This window comes from Dromiciops gliroides, chromosome 1, assembly GCF_019393635.1.
Source record: "Dromiciops gliroides isolate mDroGli1 chromosome 1, mDroGli1.pri, whole genome shotgun sequence".
Taxonomy (NCBI): Eukaryota; Metazoa; Chordata; class Mammalia; order Microbiotheria; family Microbiotheriidae; genus Dromiciops; species Dromiciops gliroides.
In genome coordinates, this window is record NC_057861.1 from 116,539,250 (window position 1) to 116,566,878 (window position 27,629).

At 38.4% G+C, this 27,629-nt stretch overlaps 1 protein-coding gene across 3 annotated transcripts in view; it reads left to right on the forward strand.

Moving 5' to 3' along the window:
* The first annotated feature begins 15,406 nt into the window (after positions 1-15,406).
* Positions 15,407-27,629, forward strand: part of SAMD12 (sterile alpha motif domain containing 12) — a 556,372-nt gene continuing 544,149 nt past the window's right edge. For all 3 annotated transcript variants that reach the window (XM_044005137.1, XM_044005127.1, XM_044005145.1), the window contains exon 1: positions 15,407-15,560. In XM_044005137.1, coding sequence (XP_043861072.1) covers positions 15,548-15,560 — 13 coding nt within the window. In that variant the 5' untranslated portion in view covers positions 15,407-15,547. The remainder of the gene's footprint in view (positions 15,561-27,629) is intronic.

The window sequence follows — 27,629 nt, forward strand, 5'->3', positions numbered from 1 at the left end:
AAAGCAGAAAGCCAATGACCATGACCTTATCTCCCAGCACAAGAAGCTTGTGACAATGTCCCCTGTGCCCCAGGAGTAGATCTCATATTGAAAAGTTACTAAAAAGGCTAAAATATGAGTAAGAAACATAAAAGGACTCTCACCATAGAGAACTTCTGTGGTGATAGGGAAGACCAAAACACAAACTCAGATGAGGACAACACTTTCAAAATGTCCACATGTGAAGCTTCAAGGGGGGAAGATGAATTGGTCTCAGGACCAAAAAGCCTTCTTGGAAGAGCTCAAAAAGAATTTTAAAAATCAAATAAGAGAGGCAGGAAAAAATGGGAAAAGAAATGAGAGAAATGAGAGTTACATAAGAAAATTATGAAAAAAAAAGAGTCAACAGCTTAAAAAAAGGAAGCACAAAAAATGAATGAAGAAAACAATTCCTTTAAAAATACATTGGCCTAATGAGGGAAAAATTGGCCAAATGGAAAAGGAAGTACAAAAGCTTATAGAAGAAAATAATGCCTTAAAAATTAGATTAGGCGGATGGAAGCCAATGACTTCATGAGACATCAGGAATCAGTCAAACAGAATCAAAAGAGTTAAAAAATAGAAGAAAATGTGAAATGCCTCATCAGAAAGACAACTGACCCAGAAAATAGATCCAGGAGAGATAATTTAAGAATTATTGGACTACCTGAAAGCCATGATCAAAAAAACAGTCTAGACACCATATCCCAGGAAATTATCCAAAAGAATTGCTCTGATATTGTAAAATCAGAGGATAAAATAATCATTAAAAGAATATACCAATCATCTCCTGAAAGAGATTCCAAAAAGAAAATTCCAAGGAGCATTGTGGCCAAATCCCAGAATTATCAGGTGAAGGGGAAAATATAGAAAACAGCCAGAAATAATTTAAACATCATGGAGCCACAGTCAGAATTTTAAAGGACTTGGCAGCTTCAACATTAAAGGATCAAAAGGATTGGAATATGATATTCTGGAAGACAAAGGAGCTTGGACTGCAACCAAGAATCAACTACCCAGTAAAATTGATCATTATCTTTCAGGGGAAAAGATGGACATTCAATGAAATAGGGGACTTTCAAGGTTTCCTGATGAAAAGACCAGAACAGAACAGAAAATTTGATCTTCAAACACAAGACTCAAGGGAAGTATAAAAATGTAAGCAGGAAAAAAGTTATTCAATAAGGTTAAACTATTTACATCCCTACATGGGAAGATAATACTCATAACTCTGAGGATCTTTAGCTCTAGTTGGGCAGATAGAATGAATATACATAGAGGATATAGGTATACACTGACTTTGATGTGATGATATATAGAAAATTAAGGGGAGAAAAATGAGTATACAGGGAGAAGAGGATAGGGGAGATGGAATGGGGTAAATTATATCACATGAAGAGGCACAAAATCCCTATTAATAGAGGGAAAGAAGAGAGGGATAAGTATTGTTTCAACCTTACTCTCATTGGATTTAGTTCAAAGAGAGAATAAATATACACCAATTTGGATAAAGAAATTTAGCTTACCCTTTAGGAAAGTAGAAGGGTAAGGGGAAAGGAGAGACACTAACAGAAGGGAGGGCAGAATCAGGGGAAGAAAGGGAAAAGAAAAGGGAGAGAGCTAATAAAAGGGTGGGGAGATTGAGGGAGGCAGGGGTCAGAAACAAAAATGCTGCTGAGGAGGAACAGGATGAAAGAAGTGGTGCAGTGGATAGAGCACCGGCCCTGGAGTCAGGAGTACCTGAGTTCAAATCCGGCCTCAGACACTTAACGCTTACTAGCTGTGTGACCCTGGGCAAGTCACTTTACCCCAATTGCCTCACTTAAAAAAAATAGAAAAAAAAGAAAATACACAGTTGATAATCATAACTGTGAATGTGAATGGGATAAACTCTCCCATAAAACAGAAACAAATAGCAGAGTAGATTAAAAAACAAAAATCCTACAATATGTTGTTTACAAGGAACACATTGGTAGCAGAGAGATACACACAGAGTAAACATAAAAAGTTGGAACAGAATATATCATACTTCAGCTGGCATCCAAAAAGCATGGGTAGCAATCCTTATCTCAGACAAAGCAAAAGCAAAAACAGATCTAATTAAAAGAGATAAGGAAGGAAACAAAATCTTGCTAAAAGGTGCCATAGATTGAATAATATCAACACTAAACATATATGCATCAAGTGCTATAGCATCCAAATTCTTAGAGAAGTTAAATTAGTTATATGAGTAAATAGACAATAAAACTACACTAATGGGGGATATTAACTTTTCCCTCTCAGAACAAGATAAATCTGAACACAAAATAAATAAGAAAGATTTTAAAGTGGTAAATAGAATTTTAGAAAAGTTAGATATGCTAGATCTCTGGAGAAAACTGAATGGGGATAGAAAGGAATATAACTTTTGCTCACTGATACGTGGCACATTAAGTCACAAAAACCTCACAGTCAAATGTGGAAAGGCAGAAATAGTTAATGCATCTTTTTCTGATCATGATACAATAAAAATAATGTGTAATAAATGGCTATGGAAAAAGAGAATATAAGTTAATTGGAAACTAAATAATCTCATCCTAAAGAATGAGTTGGTCAGACAACAAATCATAGAAATTACCAATAACTTCATCAAAGAAAATGACAATAATGAGACAACATACCAAAACTTATGAGATGCAGCCAAAGCAGTTCTTAGGGGAAATTTTATATCTTTAAATGCTTGCATGAATAAAATAGAGAAAGAGGAGATCAATGAATTGGACTTCCAACTAAGAAAGCTATAAAAAGAATAAATTAAAAATCCTCAATTAAATACTAAATTAGAAATAATGAAAATCAAAGGAGAAATTAATACATTGTAAAGTAAGGAAATGATAGCATTAAGAAATAAAACTAAGAATAGGAATGAAAAATCAATAAAATAGATAAACCTTTGGTTAATTTGATTAAAAAAAGAAAAAAAAACAAATTACCAGTATCAAAAATGAAAGGGGTGAATTCACCACCAATGAAGTAGAAATTAAAGCAACAATTAGGAGCTATTTTGACCAACTGTATGCCAGTAAATTTGACAATCTAAAGGAAATGGATAGATATTTACAAAAATATAAATTATTCAGATTAAGAAAAGAGGAAATAAAAGACCTGAATAACTCTGTTTTAGAAAAAGAAATTGAACAAGTCATCAATGAACTCCCTAAGAAAAAATTTCCAGGACCAGATGGATTTACTACCAAATTCTACCAAACATTTAAAAACAATTAATTCCAATACTATATAAATCATTTGGGAAAATGGGTGAAAGAGTTCTACCAAATTCCTTTTATGACACATATATGGTGTTGATACCTAAACCAGGCAGAGACAAAATAGAAAAAAAAATTATAAACCAATTTCCCTAATGAATATCGATGCAAATATTTCAGATAAAATATTAGCAAGGTGATTACAGCAATTTATCACCAGAATAATATACTATTCTGAGGTGGGATTTATGGCAGGAATTCAGGGCTGGTTCAACATTAGGAAAACTATCAATATAATCAACCACATAAGTAACAAAGCTTACCAAAATCATGATTATCTCAATAGATGCATAAAAAGCTTTTGACAAAATACAGCTCTCATTCCTATTGAAAACACTAGAGAGCATAGGAATAAATGGAGCTTTCCTTAAAATGATAAGCAGTATTTGCCTAAAACCATCAGCAAACATTATATATAATGGGGATAAGTTAGAGGCATTCCCAATAAGAGCAGGGTTGAAACAGGGATGCCCATTATCACCTCTATTATTTAATATTGTACTAGAAATGTTGGCTTTAGGGATAAGAGAAGAAAAAGGAATGGAAGGAATTAGAATAGGCAAGGATGAAATAAAACTATTACTCTTTGTAGATGATATAATGGTATACTTAGAGAATCCTAGAGAATCAACTAAAAAACTTGAAACAACTTTAGCAAAGTTGCAGGATATAAAATAAAACAACATAAATCATCAATATTTCTATACATGACCAAGAAGAGATAGAAAGAGAAATGCTATTTAAAATAACTGTAGACAATATAAAATATCTGGGAGTCTACTGCCAAGACAAATACAGGAACTATATGAAAAAAATTACAAAACACTTTTCATACAAATTAAATCAGATCTAAATAATTGGAAAAATATCAATTGCTCATGCATAGGCTGAGCTAATATAATAAAATGACAATTCTACCTAAATTAATTTACTTATTCAGTGCCATACTAATCAGATTACCTAAAATTATTTTATAGAGCTAGAAAAAATAATAACAAAATTCATTTGGAAGAACAAAAGGTCAAGAATATCAAGGGAACTAATGAAAAATAAAATGCACTGAAAAATGGCCTAACCATACCAAATCTAAAGCTACACTGTAAAGTGGCAGTCATCAAAACTATTTGGTACTGGCTAAGAAATAGAGTAGTGGATCAATAGAATAGATTAAGGACAGGAGACACAGTAGTAATTGACTATAGTAATCTACTGTTTGATAAACCCAAAGACTCTAGCTTCTGGGATAAGAGCTCACTATTTGACAAAAGTTGCTGGGAAAACTGGAAGATAGTATGGCAGAAACTAGGCATAGATCAACATCTTATACCATATACTTAAACAAGGTCAAAATGGGTATATGATTTAGACATAAAGGCTGATACCATAGGCAAATTAGGAGAGGAAAGAATAGTTTACTTCTCAGATCTATGGAAAAGAGAAGAATTTATGACCAAAGGAGAGATATATAATATTGTGTAAAGAATTGTTATTTGAGGTTTTTATGACCCCATCTTTTGGCTAGAATTAAAAAAAAAAAAAAATCCTTGATGTGCGAACTGGCTGTGTCGTCACCACTCCCCTACGCCTACATGAGCCTGGCAAAATTATAATGATTGAAAGCCTAGTGAGGGAAGTCATGTGACTATCATAGTGGCCAGCCAATTGGCTGGGGAGAATTCGCCAGCTGGAAGCGAGAAGGTGACAGGAGTGCTGCTGTGTACTCTCAGCAGATTCCTGGGTGGTGGTGTTATTCAGGTTGCATAATTTATCTTTCCCCATTTTATTTCTTTTCACTTGATCCTACTGATCCTGTTCGTGGGTTTTTTTTTTTTAAGTTCATTCTTGTTAAATAAATCCTGCTCTGTTTTGAGGGAGGCTGCCAGTCTCCTTCCTTGCCCCAATGTTGCGGTGAGCTGCTTAGCTAGCACTCCCCAATTAAAAATTGGTCCCCACAATTGTGAAATGCAAAATGGATCATTTTTATTACATTAAATTAAAAAGGGGTTGTGCAAACAGAAGCAATCTAGCCAAAATTAGAAGGAAAGGAGAAAGCTGGGAAACAATTTTTACAGACAATATTTCTGATAAAGGCCTCATTTCTAAAATACATAGGGAGCTAAATCAAATTTTTAAGAATGTAACTCATTCCCCAATTGAGAAATGGTCAAAGAATATGAACAGACAGTTTTCAGATGAAGAAGTCAAAGCTTTCTATTCATATGAAAAAAATGTGGTAAATCACTATTCTTTTTTTTTTTGGCGGGGCAATGGGGGTTAAGTGACTTGCCCAGGGTCACACAGCTAGTAAGTGTCAAGTGTCTGAGGTCGGATTTGAACTCAGGATCTCCTGAATCCAGGGCCGGTGCTTTATCCACTGCGCCATCTAGCTGCCCCGTAAATCACTATTGATTAGAGAATTACAAATTAAAACAACTCTGAGGTACAACCTCACACCTATCAGCTGGGCTAATATGACAAAAAAAAAAAAAGGAAAATAATAAATGTTGTTGGAGAGGCTGTGGAAAAATGCATTGTTGGTGGAATTGTGAACTGATCCAAACATTCTGGAGAGCAATTTGGAACTATGCCATGAATGCCCTTTGACCCAATAATACCACTATATCTCAAAAAGATCATAAAAAAGAGAAAAGGACCCACATGTATAAAAAATATTTATAGCAGCTCTCTTTGTGGTGGCAAAGAATTGGAAATCAAGGGTATGCCCATCAATTGGGGAATGGCTGAACAAGTTGTGGTATATTAATGTAATGGAACATTATTGTGCTGTAAGAAATAATGAGCAGGCAGATTTCAGAAAAACCTGGAACAACTTAAGTGGACTGATGCTAAGTGAAGTGAGCAGAACCAGGAGAACATTGTACACAGTATCAACAACATGGTGTGTTAATCAACTGTGATAGACTTAGCTCTTCTCAGCAATACAATGATCCAAGAAAGGACTCATGATGTAAAATGCTCTTCGCATCCAAAAAAACCACAAAAAACACAAAAAACAAAACGTGAACTGTGGAATCAGAATGCAGATTGAACCATACTGTTTCTACTTTTTTTTGTTTTTTTCCTTTTCTTCTGATTCTTCTTTCACAACATGACTAATTCAGAAATATGTTTAATGTGATTGCACATATATAACCTATATCAGATTGCTTTCTGTCTTGGGGAGGGGGGAGGGAAGGGAGGAAGAAAAATTTTGAACTCAAAATCTTATTAAATAAATGTTGAAAACTCTTTCCATGTAACTGGAAAAAATAAAATAGTTTTAAGATTGAAAAAAAAAGTCTATTGTAAGTGATTTCACTTAAACTCCATCAAACAAAAAGCTTGATTTATAGCTAGGGAATAGCTGTCTTTCTGGTATAATTTGACAAGTGTCACAAATAAATAAATCAGTATTTCTACAACACTAGAGTTAGATTTTCATCCTACTATACATTTTCCTTGGGATGGAGCATTGACATTCACCTTATATACTTTATAAATCAGTCAAAAAGTTTGTCCATATCTTTTATTCATAGACTTTAGAGTAGGAAAGAACCTTAGAGATCATCTAATCTAACTCCTTCATTTTACAGAAGAGGAGATTGAGGTCCAAAGAGGTTGTGTCTTGCCCATGGTAACACAACTATGAGGCAATAGAGCTGGGGCTTCTAATCCCAAATCCAGTTCTCTTTACATTTGACCCCAATGGATCTCTGTTTCGGTCTGGTTATGTAGGTAGCAATTTCAAACAACCAGACCTACCATTGTAAGTTGTCCATGACTGTTTATGATTGCAAGTTTCATGGTCACCATGCTATGAAAAGTTGTTGCAAATATATCACAGAGAAGCAGCACCACAGAGGTCTCTAAAGTTTGCTCCAAAATGCCCTTTTGAGTCTCAAAATAATCCCTTATTATTTCTAACAACAGCACAGTCAACCCCGCTGGAAGGCTACATTTCTACCCCTAGGACAGCTCAATGCAACAAAGCAATGTTCTCACACCAGTGTGGTAAGGCACCACTCAAACCAATTTAAGATCATTCTGTTACTAGCATGACATGAAATCAAACTGTGCTTGTTTGCTCCTGGTATTTCTTGTACCAATTTGCAAAATGGCACTTGAAGTTCATGGAGCCATCATCCTGAAATATGTCCAGGTTTGTGGGGTATGGTTTTCTTTTTGGAAGTCATTTAACATAAATCATTTCAGTCTTAAGGCTACTGTAACTTAATGCATTTAATAGAAAATGATATTGTCTACTTTTTCAACAGACCATTATGCTTCTTCTTGACTCAGAATAAAGAGACAATCCTGAACCATAGAAAATATATTTTTCTCTAATACAGCACAACCCTGTTATGACCCAGCTTATTATCACATAGATTTGAATAGCCTACTGATGGAACTACATCCCCTGAAACATAATAACTTTATTCAACAGAAGCCTTACAAAACATGGCTATTCATTCCCCCCCTCTTTTTTCAGTAATAGAAATAGTTTGAGAGAGAGAGAGAGAGAGAGAGAGAGAGAGAGAGAGAGAGAGAGAGAGAGAGAGAGAGAGAGAGAGAGAGAGATTCTATTTTAGAGGATTGAAGTGCTTTGGTATGAACTCCCTCTATTGATTTCTTCTTTCATTCCTCAAAATTTCTCAGAATCATCATGTTCTCACTCCTTATTCTCTTTGGCTACAGAAGAAATAATGTGCCTATACCTCACTAAATCTAATCCTTTATACCTATATCACTAGTTCACATCCTACCACTTCTTTAGGGTCAGTATACTCCCAACAGTGGCTTTTCCAAAACTCTTCTCAGTTTACCTTTTGTACTTTCCCTCTCATCAGAGAGCCTGGTTTCCAACTTACTAAGAAAACAGAGTATCCATTATAAGTTGCTACTGCACTCTTGTTTTACCCTTTAGAGTCCTTCTGTATCATTCTCTATTCTTTTCTCTCTAAATACAGATGCAGTCTCTGAACAAGAGGTAGCCTTTCTCCTTGCCAAAGCCAAATCCACTACTTTTGTTCTTGATCCCACTCTTACCCCTGCTTTCTAGGAGCTTGGCCTATAATCATTTCATGTCTTTCTGTCATCTTCAACCTCTTCTCATCCATTTACTCCTTCCCTTCTACCTACAAATATATCCATTCTTAAGTAACCTTCACTTGATACTATAATTCCCTCATATTAATATGTGATATCTCTTCTCCTTTTCAGTCAAATTCCTAGAAAGGATCATTTCTGCTTGGTTGTCTTTATTTCTGTACCTTCTACTCATTTTTAATTTCCTTGCAATCAGACTAATGAGTCTACTACCACTGGACTGAAATTTTTCTCATCTGGGTTTCTAATGTTTTTTTTAACTGATAAACTCAATGACCATTTGTAGTCCTCTTTCTATTTGATATCTCTTGCATCTTTTAACACTTGACCAACCCATCTTCCTTGATGTTCTTCCCCACTTTGGCTTCAATGATACTCTGCTCTTTTGACTCTCATCCTTTCTACTGACTGGCCACTCTTCAGTCTACTTTGCTAGATAAAAATCTTCCACCTACTAACTCTAAGCTCTGTCCTGAGTCCTCTTTTCTTCCCTGTACTCTCTTTTAATGATCTCACCAGCTCCCATGAGCATAATTACTATATCTATAGGAATCATTTCCAAGTCTATATATTCAGTCCTGATCTCTTTCCTTATCTCAAGTCCTAATCTCTCAACTGCCTGCTAGACATTGCTATCTTTCTATCCCTGCTGGTCATTGCTTTCTGTCATAAGTATCTTAAATTCAACATGTGCAAAAGATAACTCAAAATTTTCCTAAAGCCCATCCCCCTATCCAAGTTTCCCTATTCCTTCTGAGTACCACAATTCTTTTAGTCACCCTGGTTCTTAACTTGGGAGTCATTGTGTACTCTTGCAGTCCTCTCGCTTCCCCATAACTAGTCAGTTGCCAAATCCTCTTAATCCTTCCTACACATCTCTTACAACAGCCCTCTTCTCTCTAATCTGTGGGAGACCAGATTTGAATTCAGAACTTCCTGACTCCCTTCCTGTGTCCCTTAGCTAATTGCTTCTTTTCTTTAGTGACTTAAAAAGGAATATTATGGGAAACTTCCTTTGATTTACCTAGTTGGTAATGACCTTTCCCTTTAGACTTCATATAACATGTTGTTTTTTCTTTCACTTATCTTATCTATTTCAGCTATCTGGGTTTATATCTTACTATACAATAGACCATGAGTTTCTTTGAGAACCAGAATAGTGCCTTATATAAACATTTTTTCTTCCCTGTTGCCCAAGACAACTTATTGAACAAAACAGAGGCTTAATAAATATTGTGTTTTAGGCTTTGCTCTTGCTCTTCAGTAGTTTTCAATATAGTGGGAGTGACTTGAACACAGATAAGCATACACACATTAGAAAAGGCAATGTGAATGAGCAAAGTAGATGAATTTTGAGGGGAGCATGGAGATGACTTCCACCTAAGAGTAAATGGCATCTGAAAGACAAGAAGGACTTTAATAGGTAAGGATGGTGATTGGAAAGGGATAACGGAGTAGGGAGATTGGATTATTGCATAGGAGGAAGGCATTGGGGGTGAATTTGAGTTTGGTCCAGCTTAAACTAGTGACTGAAAAAAAGTAACTAACTTGAGATGAGGCTGGAAAGGGAAGTTGGAGGCTAGTTAGGAGAGTGTTGAATATCAGACAGCTTTCAAATTTATTCAGTAATAAAATGGATTGTAAATGAAATTTTTTCCCCTATATTTCTTTTCTTTTCTTTTTTGCAGGGCAGTTGGGGTTAAGTTACTTGCCCAGGGTCACACAGCTAGTAAGTGTCAAGTGACTGAGGCTGGATTTGAACTCAGGTCCTCCTGAATCCAAGGCCGGTGCTCTATCCACTGCGTCACCTAGCTGTCCCTAAATGAAATTTTTGAAAGAGCTGAAACAATAACAGCTCATATATATATATATATATATATATATATGTGTGTGTGTGTGTGTGTGTGTGTGTATATGTATGTATATATGTATCATATTATCTACAAAAGGCATTACAAAACCTCTCTGGGGTAGGCAGTATATCTTCCAACTTAGTATCTCCCCAGAAGTGCTCAACACACAGAAGGTGCTTTAGAAAGGTATTTTTTTAATTAATTTTTACTATTATTTCACAAAGTAAGAAACTGAGGCTCAGATAGATTAGATGATTGGTTCAGGGTCATATAATGAATAAAGATCAAGACTTGTGCTAAAAACTCGGGCTTCTAGATTTTAATTATAGACATCTGCTATTTCTTTTCATATTGCCTAACTCTTGTTTGCTCCATAGATAATCTTACAGCTGTTTTCTTTTGCATTTACTTTTCATTCAGCCCCTTTTTTCTTACCCCTTTGTGACTTTTCATGTAGTGCATGTTGTGGGCCAAGCCTAAATTTGGCCTGGCCTAACAGGTCCAAGGTTTTTCTTGTTTAAAACTCAGTAGGCAACTATGAACCATAATAATGCAATTAAATTACTTTGTTCTTGCAAAATCAACTAAATCAATTGGGTACCTATGATGGGCATTTATTTTTTTTAAGTAAGGGGTACACTTGGCCCCATACTGATGAATTCCCTCTACTTCTAGTTACTGAAAGAAAAGCAACAAGAGAGGGGGCGAAATATTTTATAGAGATAGGTTTGAGATTGAATTTATTCTCCTCAAGAAGACCCCCTTTCCCACTCTTTTGACCAGCTTTCTTAAAATGGGATTAGCCATTTCTTTTGGTTGAAGCTCCCTACCACAATAGTGTCATGCCCTAGTACTCTGGGTCTTTACCACCAGACCATCTAATAAGCCTGTGCAGATCAAAAAAAAAATAAAAGAGTAACATATCAGGATAGCCCCATTAGCTGGTCCGATAAAGTGAACTGTCTACATGTAGAGGAGTTCTGGAGATTATGGGAAGGTGATCATCCTGACCACCATATTACATAGGCAGAAGGCAATGATATTCTCTCCCCATAATAAACTTTGAATATGGCTCTTATAACATGATGTACAAGAAGAGGATTGATAAATAGCTTACAAAGGTGTTAGTAAAATTGTATACTACAGTCAGTATCAGAGTAGTAGGGGCCCTGCTGTCCCACCAAAATTTTGAACATCCCAGAAAACCTGTACCTAACTTCATCAGTTTCCACCCCACCTACTTTTTCACAGATGCACAAGTCTTTAATACACAAGTCCTGGCTTGAGGGATCATCAGAATTCAGAGGGCCAAGGTTTTCCCAAAGTTCTGGCTTTTTTAAACTGCTGGATCTTTGGGGGACTTGGAGGCCATATGCCCAAGTTACTGTGGCATGGACAGAAAGTGGGATTCCAAACATATAAAGAACTTCATAGGAGAGCCCTGGTTTCTGTTGGAGGTTCTAGGGTCTAAACCACCAATGGAAGAATTATCTTTGCTTAGGTAGAGGTGGGTAAAAGACTCCACCCCCCCTGCTTTAGTTTTAACTATGGTGACTGATTAGGGGCAGTATATTGTAGTCATGGAGCTCTTGAGAGTCTTTACTTATCCAAATACTTTACAATAGCTTGTATTATTGTGGGTAGAACCTTTCTTGGGAGTTTCTGAACCATGCTATGCAGTTAATATTAAATACTATCGTTCTGATCAGATGTCAACATTTTTTGACTCTCTCAACCCATAACTTAAAGGAAGTATGTCTACGTGAACTTTGTTAAAAGTCAGGGTCACTATAAATCCTGCCAGACATTCAGAAAAATTACATCTCTGGAAAGCTAGCTAATTCAGAACAAAAAGGCAATCTCATGGCCCTAAGTGAAGAGAACCTGAGAGACTTCTGCAAACATCCAGGGATTTAGGATATCATGGGTTCTTGGGATCTGGGATAGCTTTCTGAGGATGGCTATCTTCATGTAGTCAAGGAATGACCCTAATATTTCTACAGACCTGAATGTGGAACTACTAAGGCCAGTGGATTTTTGGCTCTCCCTTCTCAGGATGAACATTATCTTATTCAGGCTGTCACATCTGTGGGACCACGATTTATGCCCAGAAGTGCATCTTTCTGATCCTATCAATTAGGATTTTATTATGAACCAAACTATGGTGGCCAGTATTTGGTCCATGACACCTTGATAGTGGAATACAGATTTGAAGGAGAAAACAAGGATGGATAGAAATATAGAACTGTCAAAAACAGCTGAGGTGAGAAAAAGAAAAACCCAGGTTCCATCCTTACAGAAAAGGACAATGGTTATGCCATTGCTACTAGTTTCAGTTTCTCTTTAGTGTATTGGATCAGGGAGATCACTCCCAATATTTGGAATCTATGACCCATAGGAGAAGACATCCCTCCTATAAGTGTTTAGGTGGGATGAAGACACTGATATTTGGGACTAAGTGTCCCCATCATAACTGTGCACCATCATTGCATGGGATTTTGGTTTTCCACAAATGTTGGATTCAGATCTTAGCCGGATATGCTAAAACTTTAAATAACCAAATGAATAATTAAAAAAAAACCAATATCTAGGGAAAGAGATTTTTCTTCTCTAGTAATGATAACAAAGGAGGTTAGAATACTTGCTTAATGAAATGAGGTGGGAATACGCATCTTTAATAACCTTGTGTGGCCAGGAAAGAATGTGGATGGTACCTGGAGATTAATAATAGTCTACAGTGAGTGGAATAAAGTTGTTACACCCATTTTTGCCGCTTTTCTTTATCTTTCCAGTGTGGTTCAATGAACCAGATAGTTCAGGCCTCAGGTGAGTTTTATGGAATTATTGATTTTGCCAGTGCTTTCTTTTCCATAGCACTCAGAAGGCAATTCAAACTCAGTAAAATGTTCTTACCATCAGGCCAATCCTTTTATATTTCAAGCCACTAGGCCTGAAAAGCATCAGGTGGGGCTAAGGCAAGGGCAGGAAAGAGGATGGATTGTCTGTGGCCACAACATCGCCATGGCCCTAGGAGTCAGCTCAAACTTCCCCCTATAGAGCAGGACAGGTAAGGAGGTAGATCTGGATGGATTTTTTTAGGACTAAGAATCTTTATTAGCTGCTCATAATTTGGATGATGGCAACAGGAAACACACCCTGGAAGCTTCTCTCCACTCTCATAACAAAACTTGTGGATTGATCTGTTTTTGTATGTTGAATGCTCCTCTGCTACTCAGCCCTCCCTCTAATCTAGGAATAGAGAATAAAGGGGTTGAGTGTTGTCATGGTGACTTAATAGTTAAAAAATACATTTAAAAGGATTCAGATTTGTTCTCTTCTACTATCACTTGCCCATATCAGTTTACCACTTCTACACAACAAAAGGAGGTACAAAGTCATTATTGTTATTACTACAATTAATAAATCATTAGAGAATAAAATAATGGAAAAGGACCTTTGAGATCCAGAAATTTGGACTACATCTGCCTGTAGTCAGAGGACTTGGGTTCCAATCCTGACTTTGCTAACCACTAGTGGCCTTTGTGACCTTGGGCAAATCATTTTACTTCCCCAGGCCTCCATCTCCTTAAATTTTCTGTAAAATAAGCTGGAGATGTCCTAGATAATCTCTAACATTTGTTCCAACCACAATTTTTTGATCCCATCATATTTTATTCATTATTCCAGAGTACAACCCAAATGATTACTTCTCCCTCCCCCAGAGTGATTTTTCTTTGTAGGGAGTCACCTTTACCAGTTCAGTTGGTGAAAAATTATAATTGACCCATCAAGCCTTTGATAAGCATTTTCTGTGTGTCAGGCACTATGCCAGATACTGGGAATACAAAACAAAACAGAACAAAAAATAGTTCTTGTCCTCAAGAAGCTTACATTCTATGATGGGAAGGAAATATATATATATATATATATATATACATATATATATATACACATATTCATAAATATACTGTGTACATCCATGTGTGTTTATATAGTTATGAAAAATTTTCAACTTCACTACGATTTGGGGGATATCATGCATATAAAATCTAATACACATATATATGTGTATATGCATACAATTATATATTATCACACAATATATACACATATACACACATGTGTGTAGATATACCTACATGTATTATGGGATTACATACATATGTATGAATGCACACAAAGTAACTAGCAATTTGGGGGCACAGGCATTGGGAACAGCCTACGCAAAAGCAGGGAGATAGAAGATGGAATCTAATGTGTGGGGAACAGCAAGAAGGCCAGTTTGACTGGACCACAGAATGTGTTAAAGCATAATAAACCTCCAACTACTTGGCTGGCCTAATATGTGTGTGTGTGTGTGTATACACATATATATGTATACACACATGTATACATATACACACATTATATACATGCATACGTATACATTATATACATTATATATATTTGGTTGTTGAAATTCTGCAGGAATTTCGCACCTTCACAACCTCTCTGGCTGGAGGTCCCTAGGCTGGGTTTGCTTCCAGGCCTCAGACGTCCTTGCAATGCACAATAAAAGGGTAACTTTGCTTTGGCCCCATTTGGTGCAACCATTTCACAACTGACATTGGAGGTCAGGCATCAAACAGGATGCCCTGCTCTTTGAAGCCAAGGGTCTCTGGGTTAGCTTGGAGGAGGTGGAGGAAGGTCAGGTCGAGAGCTTAGGAGACAACGCGGGATGAGTAAATTGTGGAATGACACACAGCTATCATAAAAGCTAGGAGCCTCCCGCCCCTAACACCAGACCCTTGCCCTCGTACCTGTCCCCTTCTAATTTGACAGGGAAGTTCTCAATCACTAATCCCTACTCCAAATCGCTTGCTAAACCCTGAAGCATTGCATTTCGGGAAGTGTAGTTCTGATCACAGCCCAGGGTTCCAGGTCCTCCTCTCCAGTTCCTGGGGATGCACTCCACTGCCTAGCCCAGTCCGCACCCCGAGCCGACTCTGAAAGCGGGGAAAGGGAGGTGCAACAGCGCGCTCAGAGGGTGGATTCTGGGGGCATTTGCTGGGGCTGAGAGAGGGGGAAGGGAGACTACATTTCCCAGACTGCTCGGTTTGTGCAGGGAGTCGGCTCCTCCAGTTTGCGTGAGGGCTGCAGGTTGATCTTGGTTGCAGATGAGCGCAGAATTTATAAGCGAGAGCAAGTGAAGTGGGGGGGGAGTCCTGGGCAGGAGAAGTACCCAGGCCAGGCGAATTATGCATACGTTAGGCAAACACTGAGAGAATGGCTGTGGAAGGTAAGAGACATCTAAGTCCTATTTCCTGCAGCAGCAGCAGCAACAGCTGCATCGACACGCGCACCCCAATGCACCCACTGATGAGGATTGAGGGGATCGTAGGGGGAAGGGAGAGGGATGAGATGGGAAGGAAGGTGAGGGGGAGGGAATGGAGTTCTGCCGCCTCCTTCTCCTCACCTGGGCCACTCAGGAGAAGACATTGGGGTTATCACTCGGGAGAGGTAGCCCAGAGGGGCGACGGTGTGCAAAGGAATTAAGGTCTGGAGGTGGGGAGAGGATAAAAATCCCATTATGCAAATTGTTACACCGGGAATTGGAGGGAAGCCTTAGCTATCCGGCCCGAAGTGCCAGCCCCCACATTGATCTTCTTGGCCCTCCCCAGCCTCCCCTGGCCGGCCACTGGGTGGGTGATGAGCCCTTTTCGTGCCCCCACGTGGGGAGGGGGACCCTTGCCAGGTGCGTCATCCCCCCAGTGCTCGGGATCTCGGATTGCGATTGGGCTGGAAACCCCTCCCTCCGACGCTGGGCTCAGAGCTGGGCGCGCAGGAGCAGCTGCGGCGCCTGTGCTGGGGGCGGAGAGGTGTCACTACACCTGTCTCCCTAGTTCCCGCAGCCGCACTCGGGCTCTTGGGAAAGTTTGTGGGAACGGAATTCGTGCGGGGTGTGGGGCTGCGGGGGAACCACTCGAATCCCTCTAAAGTGCTGGCGGGGTGGGGATGGTAGTGATTCTATCTTTTTTCCTTTTGGCATTTGGATCTCCGTACCCAGTTTCCGAGTTTTGTTTGGCAATTATATCTGTAAATTACAGCATCCACTGAGCTTCCTGGTTGGAGGCATGGCTGGGGATGCGAATATTTGACTTGTAGGGTTACAAGGCCTGGGGTCATAAGAGCATAGATCTAGGTTAGAAAGCTCCTTAGAAGCTATCCAGTACAGATGAGGAAATTAAAACCTGTAGTGACTTGGCCAAGGTCTCAAAACTAGTTAAGTGGCGCACTTAGTTTTTGAACTTGGTTCCTAGCACTCTCAAGTTCAGCAGGGCGGTTTTTTGAGTCCAAATCCAGTGCTCTGGCTGTAAGATTCCTTTACCAGATACTTACAAAAATTAGGGGTTAATGATGAACCCCATTAATATTTATGATGTCAAATTGTGTAATGAGTGTTGTCAGTCAGGAAATGATTACGTGATAATGACTAAAGGTAGCATTCACATTCTCATATCTACAGAATAACTTATGGTATAGAAGGGCTGCACTGGTCTGAAGCCTTTCCCAGGCATCAAGGGCAAGGGAGAAGGCAACACCCCAGCAGTAGAACTGGGCTCAATGCCACCGGGAAATGAGTCTATTCCTTGTGGGCAAGAGACAAGGATCTATCTCTGAGGGCCTCTTTCTTTTGGAATGGAAAGGAAGATGACTACTCCAACTTAAACATTAACTTCGTCCTCCTAATAGTTCTTATTCCCAGCAGCCAGGTGCTTACCTTCTGCTTGTCAACCTTTTGAACAGGAAACATTTATTTCCCATTTACTATCCATCCATTGTCACCAACTTCTATAGTAATGTACATTTTTACCCACGCATGTTTGTATCTATATCTCAATAATGCAATAAATTAATACTAATTAAATGCCTACCATGTATCAGGCACTGTGCTAAGCACTGGGGATACAATAGAGGCAAAAGACAGTCCTTGCCCTCAAGGAGCTTACAATCTAATGGGGAGCTTCCAATCTAACCTGCAAACAAATATATACAAAGCAAGCTACATACACGGGATACAGAGGAAATAACAGAGGGAAGATAGTTGAATTAAAAAGGGATGGGAGGGGGCAGCTAAGTGGTGCAGTGGATAGAGCACCAGCCCTGGAGTCAGGAGTACCTGAGTTCAAATCCAGCCTCAGGCACTTAACACTTACTAGCTGTGTGACTGTGGGCAAGTCACTTAACCCCAATTGCCTCTTTAAAAAAAAAAATAGGGATGGGAAAGCCTTCCGGGAAAATCAGGGATTTTAGTTGGGCCTTAAAGTAAACCATGGAGATCAGTAGGCAGAGTGGAGGAAGGGGAACATTCCAGGCCTGGAGGGAGGGCCAGAGAAAATGTCTGGAAGCAAGAGATGGAGTGTCTTGATTGTGGAACAGCCAGGAGTCCACTGTGATGTAATGGGGAGTAAAAAGCCTTAGAAGGTAGAAGGGACTATGTTATGTTGGGCTTCGAATGCCCAAAAGAGCATTTTGTATTTTGTTCTGAAAACATTAGGGAGTCACTGGTTTTTGTTTGTTTTTGGTGGGGTGACCTGATCACACCTGCACTTTAGGAAAATCACTTTAGTGACTGAATGGAAGTTGGATTGGAGTGGGGAGTGACTTCAGGGAACCCTGTTTCCCCCATCTCTCTCTCTCTCTCTCTCTCTCTCTCTCTCTCTCTCTCTCTCTCTCTCTCTCTCTCTCTCTCTCTCTCTCTCTCTCTCTCTCTCTCTCTCTCTCTTGCTCTCTCTCTCTTTCTCTCTTATATCTATCTTCTACTGAATTCCTATTCTTATACCCCATGAGATCACGGAAACCACTCTGGATTCTTGAATTACAGTGCAAACTCTGTCAGATTCTACATGCTGGGAACACTTCAAATGAGGCCCTGGCCTAGCTGACTTCATAATAGCTTGTATTCCTAAAGATTAGACGGTAAGGGATGCAAAGCCATTCAGATGAGGTGTAGAGACAAGGGTTGCAATTGGTGTCAGTTGGAATAGGATGAGAATTGGACTTATGATTTCTCTGTTAAAGGGAACTCCTGAAGAAGGAAACTCTCTCTACCAATGAAGGTTGGCATATTCTCTTCAATTTCTTTCTTTTTTTTTTTTGTAAGGCAACTGGGGTTAAGTGACTTGCCCAAGATCACACAGCTAGTAAGTGTTAAGTGTCTGAGGCTGGATTTGAACTCAGGTACTCCTGACTTCAGGGCTGGTGCTCTATCCACTGTGCCATCTAGCTGCCTCCAATTTCTTTCTTAGTTACCTAGAAAAATGGTAAGTTAAGGGATTTACTTAGAATCTCATGATCAGTATTTGGGAAAGGTAATACTTAAACCCAGGTCTTGCTGGTTTTGAGGCATCACCTGTCCATCTACTACTTATGAGAAAGAGAGTGGATCATAGGAATATAAATGTAAGGGTAGAAGGAACCCAAGAAGCCTTATAGTCTAGTGGTGTCAAACTCAAATAGAAACAGATCCCTGCAGGGACATATGTCTGAAAACCAGGAACTGATGTTATGTTGCATTTCCTGTGTTTTGTTAAACATTTCCCAGTTATATTTTAATCTGGTTCTAGCTACCCCTCCTCATTTTATAGAGAACTCAAGCTGAAGGAAGTTAACTGACTTGTCCAAGATCTCACAGGTCATGCATGGGATTTGACTCCAACGTTGGTGCCCTTTCCCCCATTGAAGTTCTCCTCTGTGTCTCATCTTGGCTTTTAAGTGATGTTAGATACTCAAAGACCATCTATGCTATGCTACCAAGTTAGAAAATCTTGTATACATCTGGTAACATCAGTCTATCTAAGTCTGAAGAGGCTCATGGTCATGTTGGCCAAAGGGTAAGGAAATGTGGAGCCACAGTTAGTCTTAGAGACCATCAACTAAGTCACAAAAGGGTTACTGGGTTTGTAAAGAGAATACCCACATTGTGAACAGAGATCTTTGACATACGGGAGCCAGTATGTTTGTGTGTGTGTATACACACAAATATATACATACATATATAGTATATATTAACATATAGTATATAATATGTATGCAAAATTGGTCATGATTCCCTTCTTATAGTTTTCCTCTCTTAGTGAAGCAAGATTTTTACCCAAACAAGAGGTTGGACCCAAGCACACTTAAAAGGAAGTAGGAGGGCTTTTTAAAAGGAGCCAGTTAGTTTTCAGTTAGTATCATCCCTTGTCACCCAAGTTGTTTGGGGTTTCTACATTTCTCAATTTCACTTAGGTGGCATTTGAGGAATTTGAAGGAAAGAAAGTTAAGAGGTAAGCCATTTGTTCTCCTCTAGAGGAATTGGTTCTCCTTTTAACATTTTGTTGCAGTTTCCTAGAAGAAACACAGTGGTGTATGGAAGACCTGGGTTCTGCCTCTGCCACGTTTGTTATGTTACCCTGGGAAAATCTTTTAACACCACACTGTGGTTTGTCATTCTCTTAAGACTCTCAAGTAACATATGAGTTATAGAGATCTGCCTCAATTTCCACATTTGGAATTTCTCATATAGACAATCACAAGCTTGGGGCACCTCCTCTCCCCCAAAAAACAAATCCCCAAAGAATATCTTTTGGATGTAGAAAACTTTGTCATAGGGACAAGAATTTGAAGTAGAGTAAAACTTAGAAAAACATTTTTTGTACTTCACTAATTCAGAATACCTAAAAATGTTTTAGCACATTAAAAAGGGGTTGCCAAGACAATGTAAAGTGTAAACAAAATTTTGAGGGAGATGAGATGTTTTGAGAGAAAGTTTGTTCTCAAGCATTACATATGTATTTATTTTTGGGGAAAAATAATATGTTTTGTTTTATATCACTTTTATTTTCCATTATACTATTATCCCCTGCCATAACCAGAGAAACATCCCTTATGCTAAAGAATAAAAAAGAGGTAGTAAAGGCTATAGCCTACATTTCAATTAGGAATGACAGTGTATGTAGTGTTTTACACCCATGATGCCCCCACCTTTTCAAAGAATGGAAAAAGGTGCATTTCTCTTCTTTTTTGTGACCAATCTTGATCATCATAATTACATAATATTCGGTTTTTATTATTATTGTTCTTTCTGTGTATATTATAGTAATAATGTGGGTACTGTTTTATCATGGTGCTGTTTACTTTGTATCAGTTCATATAAGTCTTCTCATGTTTCTCTGTATAAGAAATGATTGGTATTATTATTACAGATTTCTTCCCTATATTCAACAAAATGTATCTCTAGGTCCTTTTGGTGGGAAAACTTTGTTATGCTATTCCAGTTAGCATATATACTTACTTCAAAGTGATAAAGTTTCATTTCTTCTATTCTTTTTCTCTTTATCTATTTATTTATTTACTAGTTCTGACCAACTTTCCTCTCCTAATTCATATGAATTAGTGAGGTTTTACTGTATAGATATCATGGCTTCTAAGTAAATTTGATAATATAGCCTTTTGGGGCTTACAGAATTGCCCTGTATTATGTTTTTAGGTAGGATGGTGACAAATTGGAGTATCCTAGAGGAAGATAACCAGCTTGGTGGGGGAATTTGGTTGTGCCATATGAGGATCAGTTGAAGTTCTTGGGACTGTTGAGACTAGAGAAGAGATACTCAGTCCAAGTATTTGAAGGCTTGTCAGGTTAGAGTTGTTATGTTTGACCCCCCCAGAGGAGAATTAGGAGCAGTGGGTGGAGGTTGCTTAAAATTTGATGTCAGTTGAAATTCCCTAACAATTAAAATTATCTTAAGGTAGAGAGGGCTGCTTGGGAGAACTTGCTAGAAAGCTTTAAGCAAAGGCTAGATAACCACTTATTGGAGATATTACAAATCTCCCCATTGGTCGAGTCCAAAATAATATATCTTATTATGTATCTTGAGTCATCACTTCTCTGTCAGGAGGTGGGCAGCATACTTCATCACTGGTCCTTTGGAATTGTAGTTGGTCATTGGATTCTAAGAATTCAGATATCCTTCAAAGCTGTTTTTCTTTATAATGTTGCCATTGTATAAATTGTTCTTTTGATTCTGCTCACTTTTCTCTACATCAGTTCATATGAGTTTTTTTTTTTTCTGGAAAAATATCTTTCATCATGCCTTATGACAAAATAATATTCCAATAATGTATATACCACAATTTGCATATTACTAATTGATAGGCACCTTCAGTTTCAGTTCTTTGTTTTTCTATTTAACCAATTCAATTTTCAAATGTATTTGTAATTTCATTGATTTGGGTATCCCCTGCAATGATGCAGATGATAACCCATGTATTTCCTTAAGCTCATGCCAAAGAATCTACCATATGTACCATGGGACTTCTTACACTGCAAGCATCCCAATGTAGCATTTAAGCTGAGTATCTGTTATCCCTTGCTCTTCTTTTTTTGATCATCCATTTCCTTGATGACAGCCTTTTCTCCTGATCTTCTTTGAAGTTCCTTATGTTGCAGCCTGTTCACACCTATTATGTGCCTCTCAACTGTCCTTTGTGCGACATTATTTTTAATTCCCTGGATATTATAGTGTTCTATGGCATAGTCATATGTGTCTTTGTTTATGGGAGAATTGGGGGATTGTTCAGAAAATTTTGCAGTTTCCTGAAGGCAACTCAATTCACTGCTTTGTTTAATTTTAGTCCAACTCAGTATCCATTTGTGCAGATTGATAAATAGGTGGATACAGATGAACAACCTATAGAGTACATCTGTCTAACTTCATCATAAATATAGACAATTGACATCTTTCATCCACTTGGTGTTTTACTTGAATAGTTAGACCAGATTTGCTTTTGAGTGGCTTGAAACAAATAAAACAATCAGAGGTATAATCAGTATTTAGTATATTATAGGGTTTTGAGATAGCAGTAAGCTGATGAAGTATGATGTTTAGATATTAAATACCCCAATAAAAAGAAGGAAGGGGGGAAAGTTCTAAGGATATTTGAATGTAGAGTCAGGATTAGTAAGAGGAATGATTGTGAAACTGTTTAGACCAAGGAGCAGGATGGACTGTGTAGGCTGGTGGTAAGAGATACTACGGAAAAGTGCTGAAAGTAGGTGAAAACTGCAAATCATAGATGTCAAAACCATTCTTGATGTGCAATGGGTCTGGTCACCCAAAATTTGGAAACAAAATGGTAGGTAACATGTTGTTTATGTTTGTCTGCATCTAGTAGATTGTAAGTCCCTTAAGGGCAGGGACTCTGGTTATCCTCTGTATCCCTAGCATCCAAAAGACACCCATACAAGTGATTTTCACGGAAGAGGAGAAACTCTCAGTTCCTTATCCTTTTCTTTACCTTAGAGCAGAGATGGTCAACTTTTTGTCTCAGGGCCAAATTACCTTCTTAAAGATTACTGAAGACCTCTCAAAGAGCTTTCGTGGATTACATCTATAGATATTTACTATATTAGAAATTGAAATATCTTGGTATTATTATGAAAATATGAAAATAATTTTGATACCATGGCCTTCCTGAAAAGGTCTTTGGTAGTCCCAGGACTACACTTTGAAAGCCAGTGTCCCAGAGTTTTGCCTGTTAAGTATAAAAATGGAATGAAGTAGTCAGGATGAGATTAGTTTGAGGATTCAGTCATAGGATGGGAGGTGATTGTGCAAAGAGGAATTTGGGTCATAAGCTTTGTGGCTGGATTTGGAAAATTAGAGGACAGGTGCTGTCCATTTATCCCAAGGTAAAAGCTCCAATTCGGTTAGATGATGGGGGACCCTGAACATCAGTGTCTCATATGCATTTCATCTAGAAAGTGTGTGTGTGTGTGTGTGTGTGTGTGTGTGTGTGTGTGTGTCACACATATATCCACAAATTTTCTGCCAACATCTCCCCTCTGTCTGACCCATAGTAACACTTGGCTATATTCATAAAGATCCATTTTGTGTGTGTGTGTGTGTGCAAGCTCAGAAAAAGGTCTATTAAAAATAATAACTTTTTAAAATAAATTGTTCTCAATATCTCTTTTGGGGGGGGCAGGGCAATGAGGGTTAAATGACTTGCCTAGGGTCACACAGCTAGTAATTGTCAAGTGTCTGAGGCCAGGTGAGCCCTGACTCTAGGGCTGGTGCTTTATCCACTGTATCACCTAGCTGCCCCCAATATCTGCTATTTTTACATTGCCTAGCATTCCCCTCTAACTTACTTCTCCTGTCCTTCCTGAGTCATGCCTTGTAATAAAGGTGTTTTTTGTTTTGTTTTTAAGAAAGAGAAAGAAGAGGGAAAAAAATCAGCATGGCTAATCAATCATTGAAAAAAAAATCTGTGGTTTTGCACAATGTTGCATACCTTTCCACCCTTCCCTCAAAGTCAGCAAAGAACTTGGGGGAGATGTCTTCTCCTATCTCTTCTCTGGGGTCTGGTGAAAGGGTTATTTATTAATGGGAGGGAGGAGATTCATTTAGTATTTTATTTAGGTCCTTCTCCTTCCTTATCTTTGGAATTCCTACTAATCTTTTCAAAGCCCAACTCAAAGGCCTTCTCTGATTTCTACCTCCACCCAACCTAATACAGTACTTTGTTTTTACACCTCTCTAATGTGCTTATTTTGGAGTATTTGTGTATTCTAGTTATCAGTGTTTGTATCTTGCCCCCCCACTAAGTAGTAAGTAAGCTCCATGAATGAGGACTGAAGCCAAGTCTTAATCAAAGCTTAACTTTGTGTCTTCCCTAGCACCTAGCCCAGTGCTTTTGTAAGCATCTAATAAATATATAATACATATTTGTTCAATTAATCAATTGATCTAACTTTTAGAAGTTTTCTGTAAAGAACTCTGAAGAAATATGAGAGATAGAAAGGAGGGGGTTGGATTAGATAGTCTTTGAAGTTCTTCCCAGCTCTAAGTCCTATAGTTGGTAAGTCAGACCATTCTTAAAATCATGGCACAAGCCAAACTCTCTTGCTTCCTGATGCCAAAGTATGCCATTGACTGATGAGAACACACAATTTGGAGGAAGGTGGCTTCTCTTATTAAAGCACTATCACTTGGGGAATTGGATTTAGCAGAGGAGAATGATATGCCCATCTTATTTTGATTGACTTCTTTATTTTGGAGGAGAGATACCCCAGAATGGCGGGTAAAATTTTACATAATCATTTTGTGGTATATTTGAGAGGAATAGCAAGTTGTGCATAGTAATTGGTAGTTTCATGCACAGTTGTCTTTTTTGTTGTGCTACGTTATGGAAATGCTTGTTTTATTCCATAAATTAAAATAAAATTTAAAAAATAAGATGAGAATGTATATTTTTAAGCTACTTTTGAATTTACTCATTCATTTCTACTTAGGGGGAAAGGGCATGTTTTCTCCTTGACCTTTTTATGATTGTTCCTACACATTAAACACACATTCTTAAATGAAAAAAAAAATCTTTCTTGCTCTCTTCAAGATAAGTTCTGAAAACCACCCTTGATACCTCTCATCAGTTCCAGTTGGGTGCTGCTTAAGCTCTTCCCAAGGCCACATTTCTTCCCATCTGGATGCCGCCTTTGTAAAACTACAGGTGCCAATGCTGAAGCTTAATTGTTATTCAGACTGGCTTTCCCACCATGTTCTGGTGTGTAATGCAGTAGTGACACCCTCTTTAGCCTGTGCAGCATGGAGATGAAAGCAAACCTGGCTATATTTAGTCTGATTTTTCTAAAGTGTGGGTGCCAGATGATTCCAGTACAGCCCACTTCAACAAGTGAAAGCCAGCTCAGGCAGAGCAGTCATTTGAAGGGATCCTCTCTTCCTCTCTGCCTTTAAGACACACTCTTAGAGATGGGCCAAGAGAGAACACTTCAGTTGTGAGCTGGTGGTGGGGGTGGGGGATGTTATCCCTTTCCTCCCCTTTTATTGCTCTTCTTTTGTAACAATGGAAGGTATCTTCAGCTATTTGTCAAGAATGTACACATGGGTTACATTGTTTAACACGCAACCGGGGCTTGGAAGGCCTCTTACAGAACTTACTTTGTCTTTCTCAATGAGTTTATGCTCTAAAAGTGAAGATAGGACAGGCCTATAGAAAAATATGAATTCAAGCATTAGAAAAATGAAAGAAAGGAGGAGAGTGAAAACTATGCTAGCATATTAGAGAGTGGGTGGAGTTAATGGGGTTGGGGGGAGGGGTGGTGTGAAACATGCTGGTCTTTAAAGAGGCTTTTCCAGTACCAAGTGGTATAGTGTGAAGATCACTACACTTGAAGTCAGGAGGTGCCTAGTTTTCACTCTTGTGAAGCTTACTAGTTGTATGGCCCTAGGCAAGTTACATAACTTCCTTCTTCCTCAGCCTTCTCATTTGTGTTCCAGATTACATTTTCCTAAGTAAGCTTCTTAGGGGCAGGGACTTTTGCTTTTTGTTTATGTGTTCTTTGGTTTGGTACATAGTAGGTACTTAATAAATGCTTATTGGTGAAGTAGAGATTATAATATCTAAAACCTCACGGAATTCTTATAGGAATAATGAGATAATATACACAGACACAAATATTACTGTTTACATACACACAGGTACCTATGTCTACATATACTATGTATGTATGTATGTGCATATTTATGTATGTATTTTACAGAGAGATCACACGAGGCAAACACTCACATGGAGGTTGGATACAAGGACACTCTCAGTATTTCTCTGAAGAACTTTGGAATTGATTGAATGACATGGGACATGTTGGCACAGGACTGCCCAGCATGGCATGCCCTCATCAGAGAAGGTGCTATGCCCTATGAAAGCAGAATTGAAGTAGCTCAAAAGAAATTCAAGATAAGCAAATTTAGAGATCCCACCCCAAGGGTTCATATGACCTATTAGTGCCCAACCTGTGCTGAGAATTCCAAGCTCATACTGGTCTGATTAGGCACAATCAGACACACTGTAACTTGACTCTAACATAGTGATGTCATTTTGGTTGTCTTTGATAATGAAGGACAACAAACATATATAGATGTGTGTATGTATATGTGCATGTATATGTATGTATATATCGTACACACGTAAATAGCTAGCTAACTAGATATAGATAGATACACAGAGATATATACATATATACACACACACACACACGTGTTCATGGTGCTTTGTAAACTTTCAAGTGTTATATAAATGTCTTTGTCATTACATATTATGTACGTGGGACATTTGGAAAGAGACAGGGTCAAGTCAAAAGAGACTGGGTTTAGTGTTAGCTTCAGTAGCAGACAAGACTTGGATCTCCTATTCCCGTAAGACATGGGTACATACTTTTAAGGGTGGTAAGAATTTTCTGAAGAATTTGAATAAAATGCAACTTTGTTTCTAGTATATTTAAAATCTTTTGGTGCTAAGGGAAAGAAACCTATCTGGACTCTTTCTAGCCCTAGGTGAATCAGAGATAATATCACATAGCTTATCTTTTTTTCATCAACTTGAAGAGAACAGCAAGGCCTTAGTGATAAGAGTGCTAGACCTGAAGTCAAAAGCCTTGAGTTCAAATATCACCTCTGTCACTCACTAGTTGTGTGACCATGGGGGAATCACAATGTCTCCTAACTTTAGTTCTTTTCCTGTGTAAAATTAAGGAGTTGTTCTTTATTGTTTCTAAAGACCATTCTAGTTTTTATCTATGACCTTCATTTTCAGCATATGGTGTTGGACTCTGATTTATGAACATGAAGTTGCTGCCCCAAAGACAGCAGGACACATGTTTTCTTTTTCTTTTTTTTTGGTGGGGGGGGCATTAAGTATTCATCAAAGCATAGCAAATATTAGTAAAGAGAGCACACATGACTCTGAGAGATAAGAAAGCCTAGCTTGGAAAGAGAAGAGAGCAAAATGGACACTTCCTGTGTCCTTGAGTGTCCCAGGGCCAAGAGAGAGCTTGAGAGAGTGTGTGTGAGCAAAAGCTTCCTGCAGATGGGGAGGAGAGGCAGTCCTTCCACACTGCTCAAAGCCAATTGGCTAGCATCACTCAAATCCACTGGTTCCCTTGACTTGAGGGTGGTCCTTGAGCAGTACATGCTGAGGGGAAAAAGCCTTCAGACAGGTATGGTTTTTAGTGAGGTAACTTCTATTGTCTGTATTCACAGTCCAAAGTCCAACTACATTTCCTTTGAAATTCTTCTGACTCTGGGCTGGCCTTAAGAAAGGTCTGGCCAGGCTTTCTGGGTCTCATAGAACCCCATTATTTTCTCACAGAACAAATCACTCAACTTCTCTGGGCCTCAGTTTCCTTATCTGTAAAATGAGGGGGATGACCTGTAAGGTCCCTTTTAGCTCTAGACCTATGAGCCTATGCCTATTAAGATTTTAATAAATTTTAGGAATCCTAATTTTCCGCAATGTCTCCATAGCATCT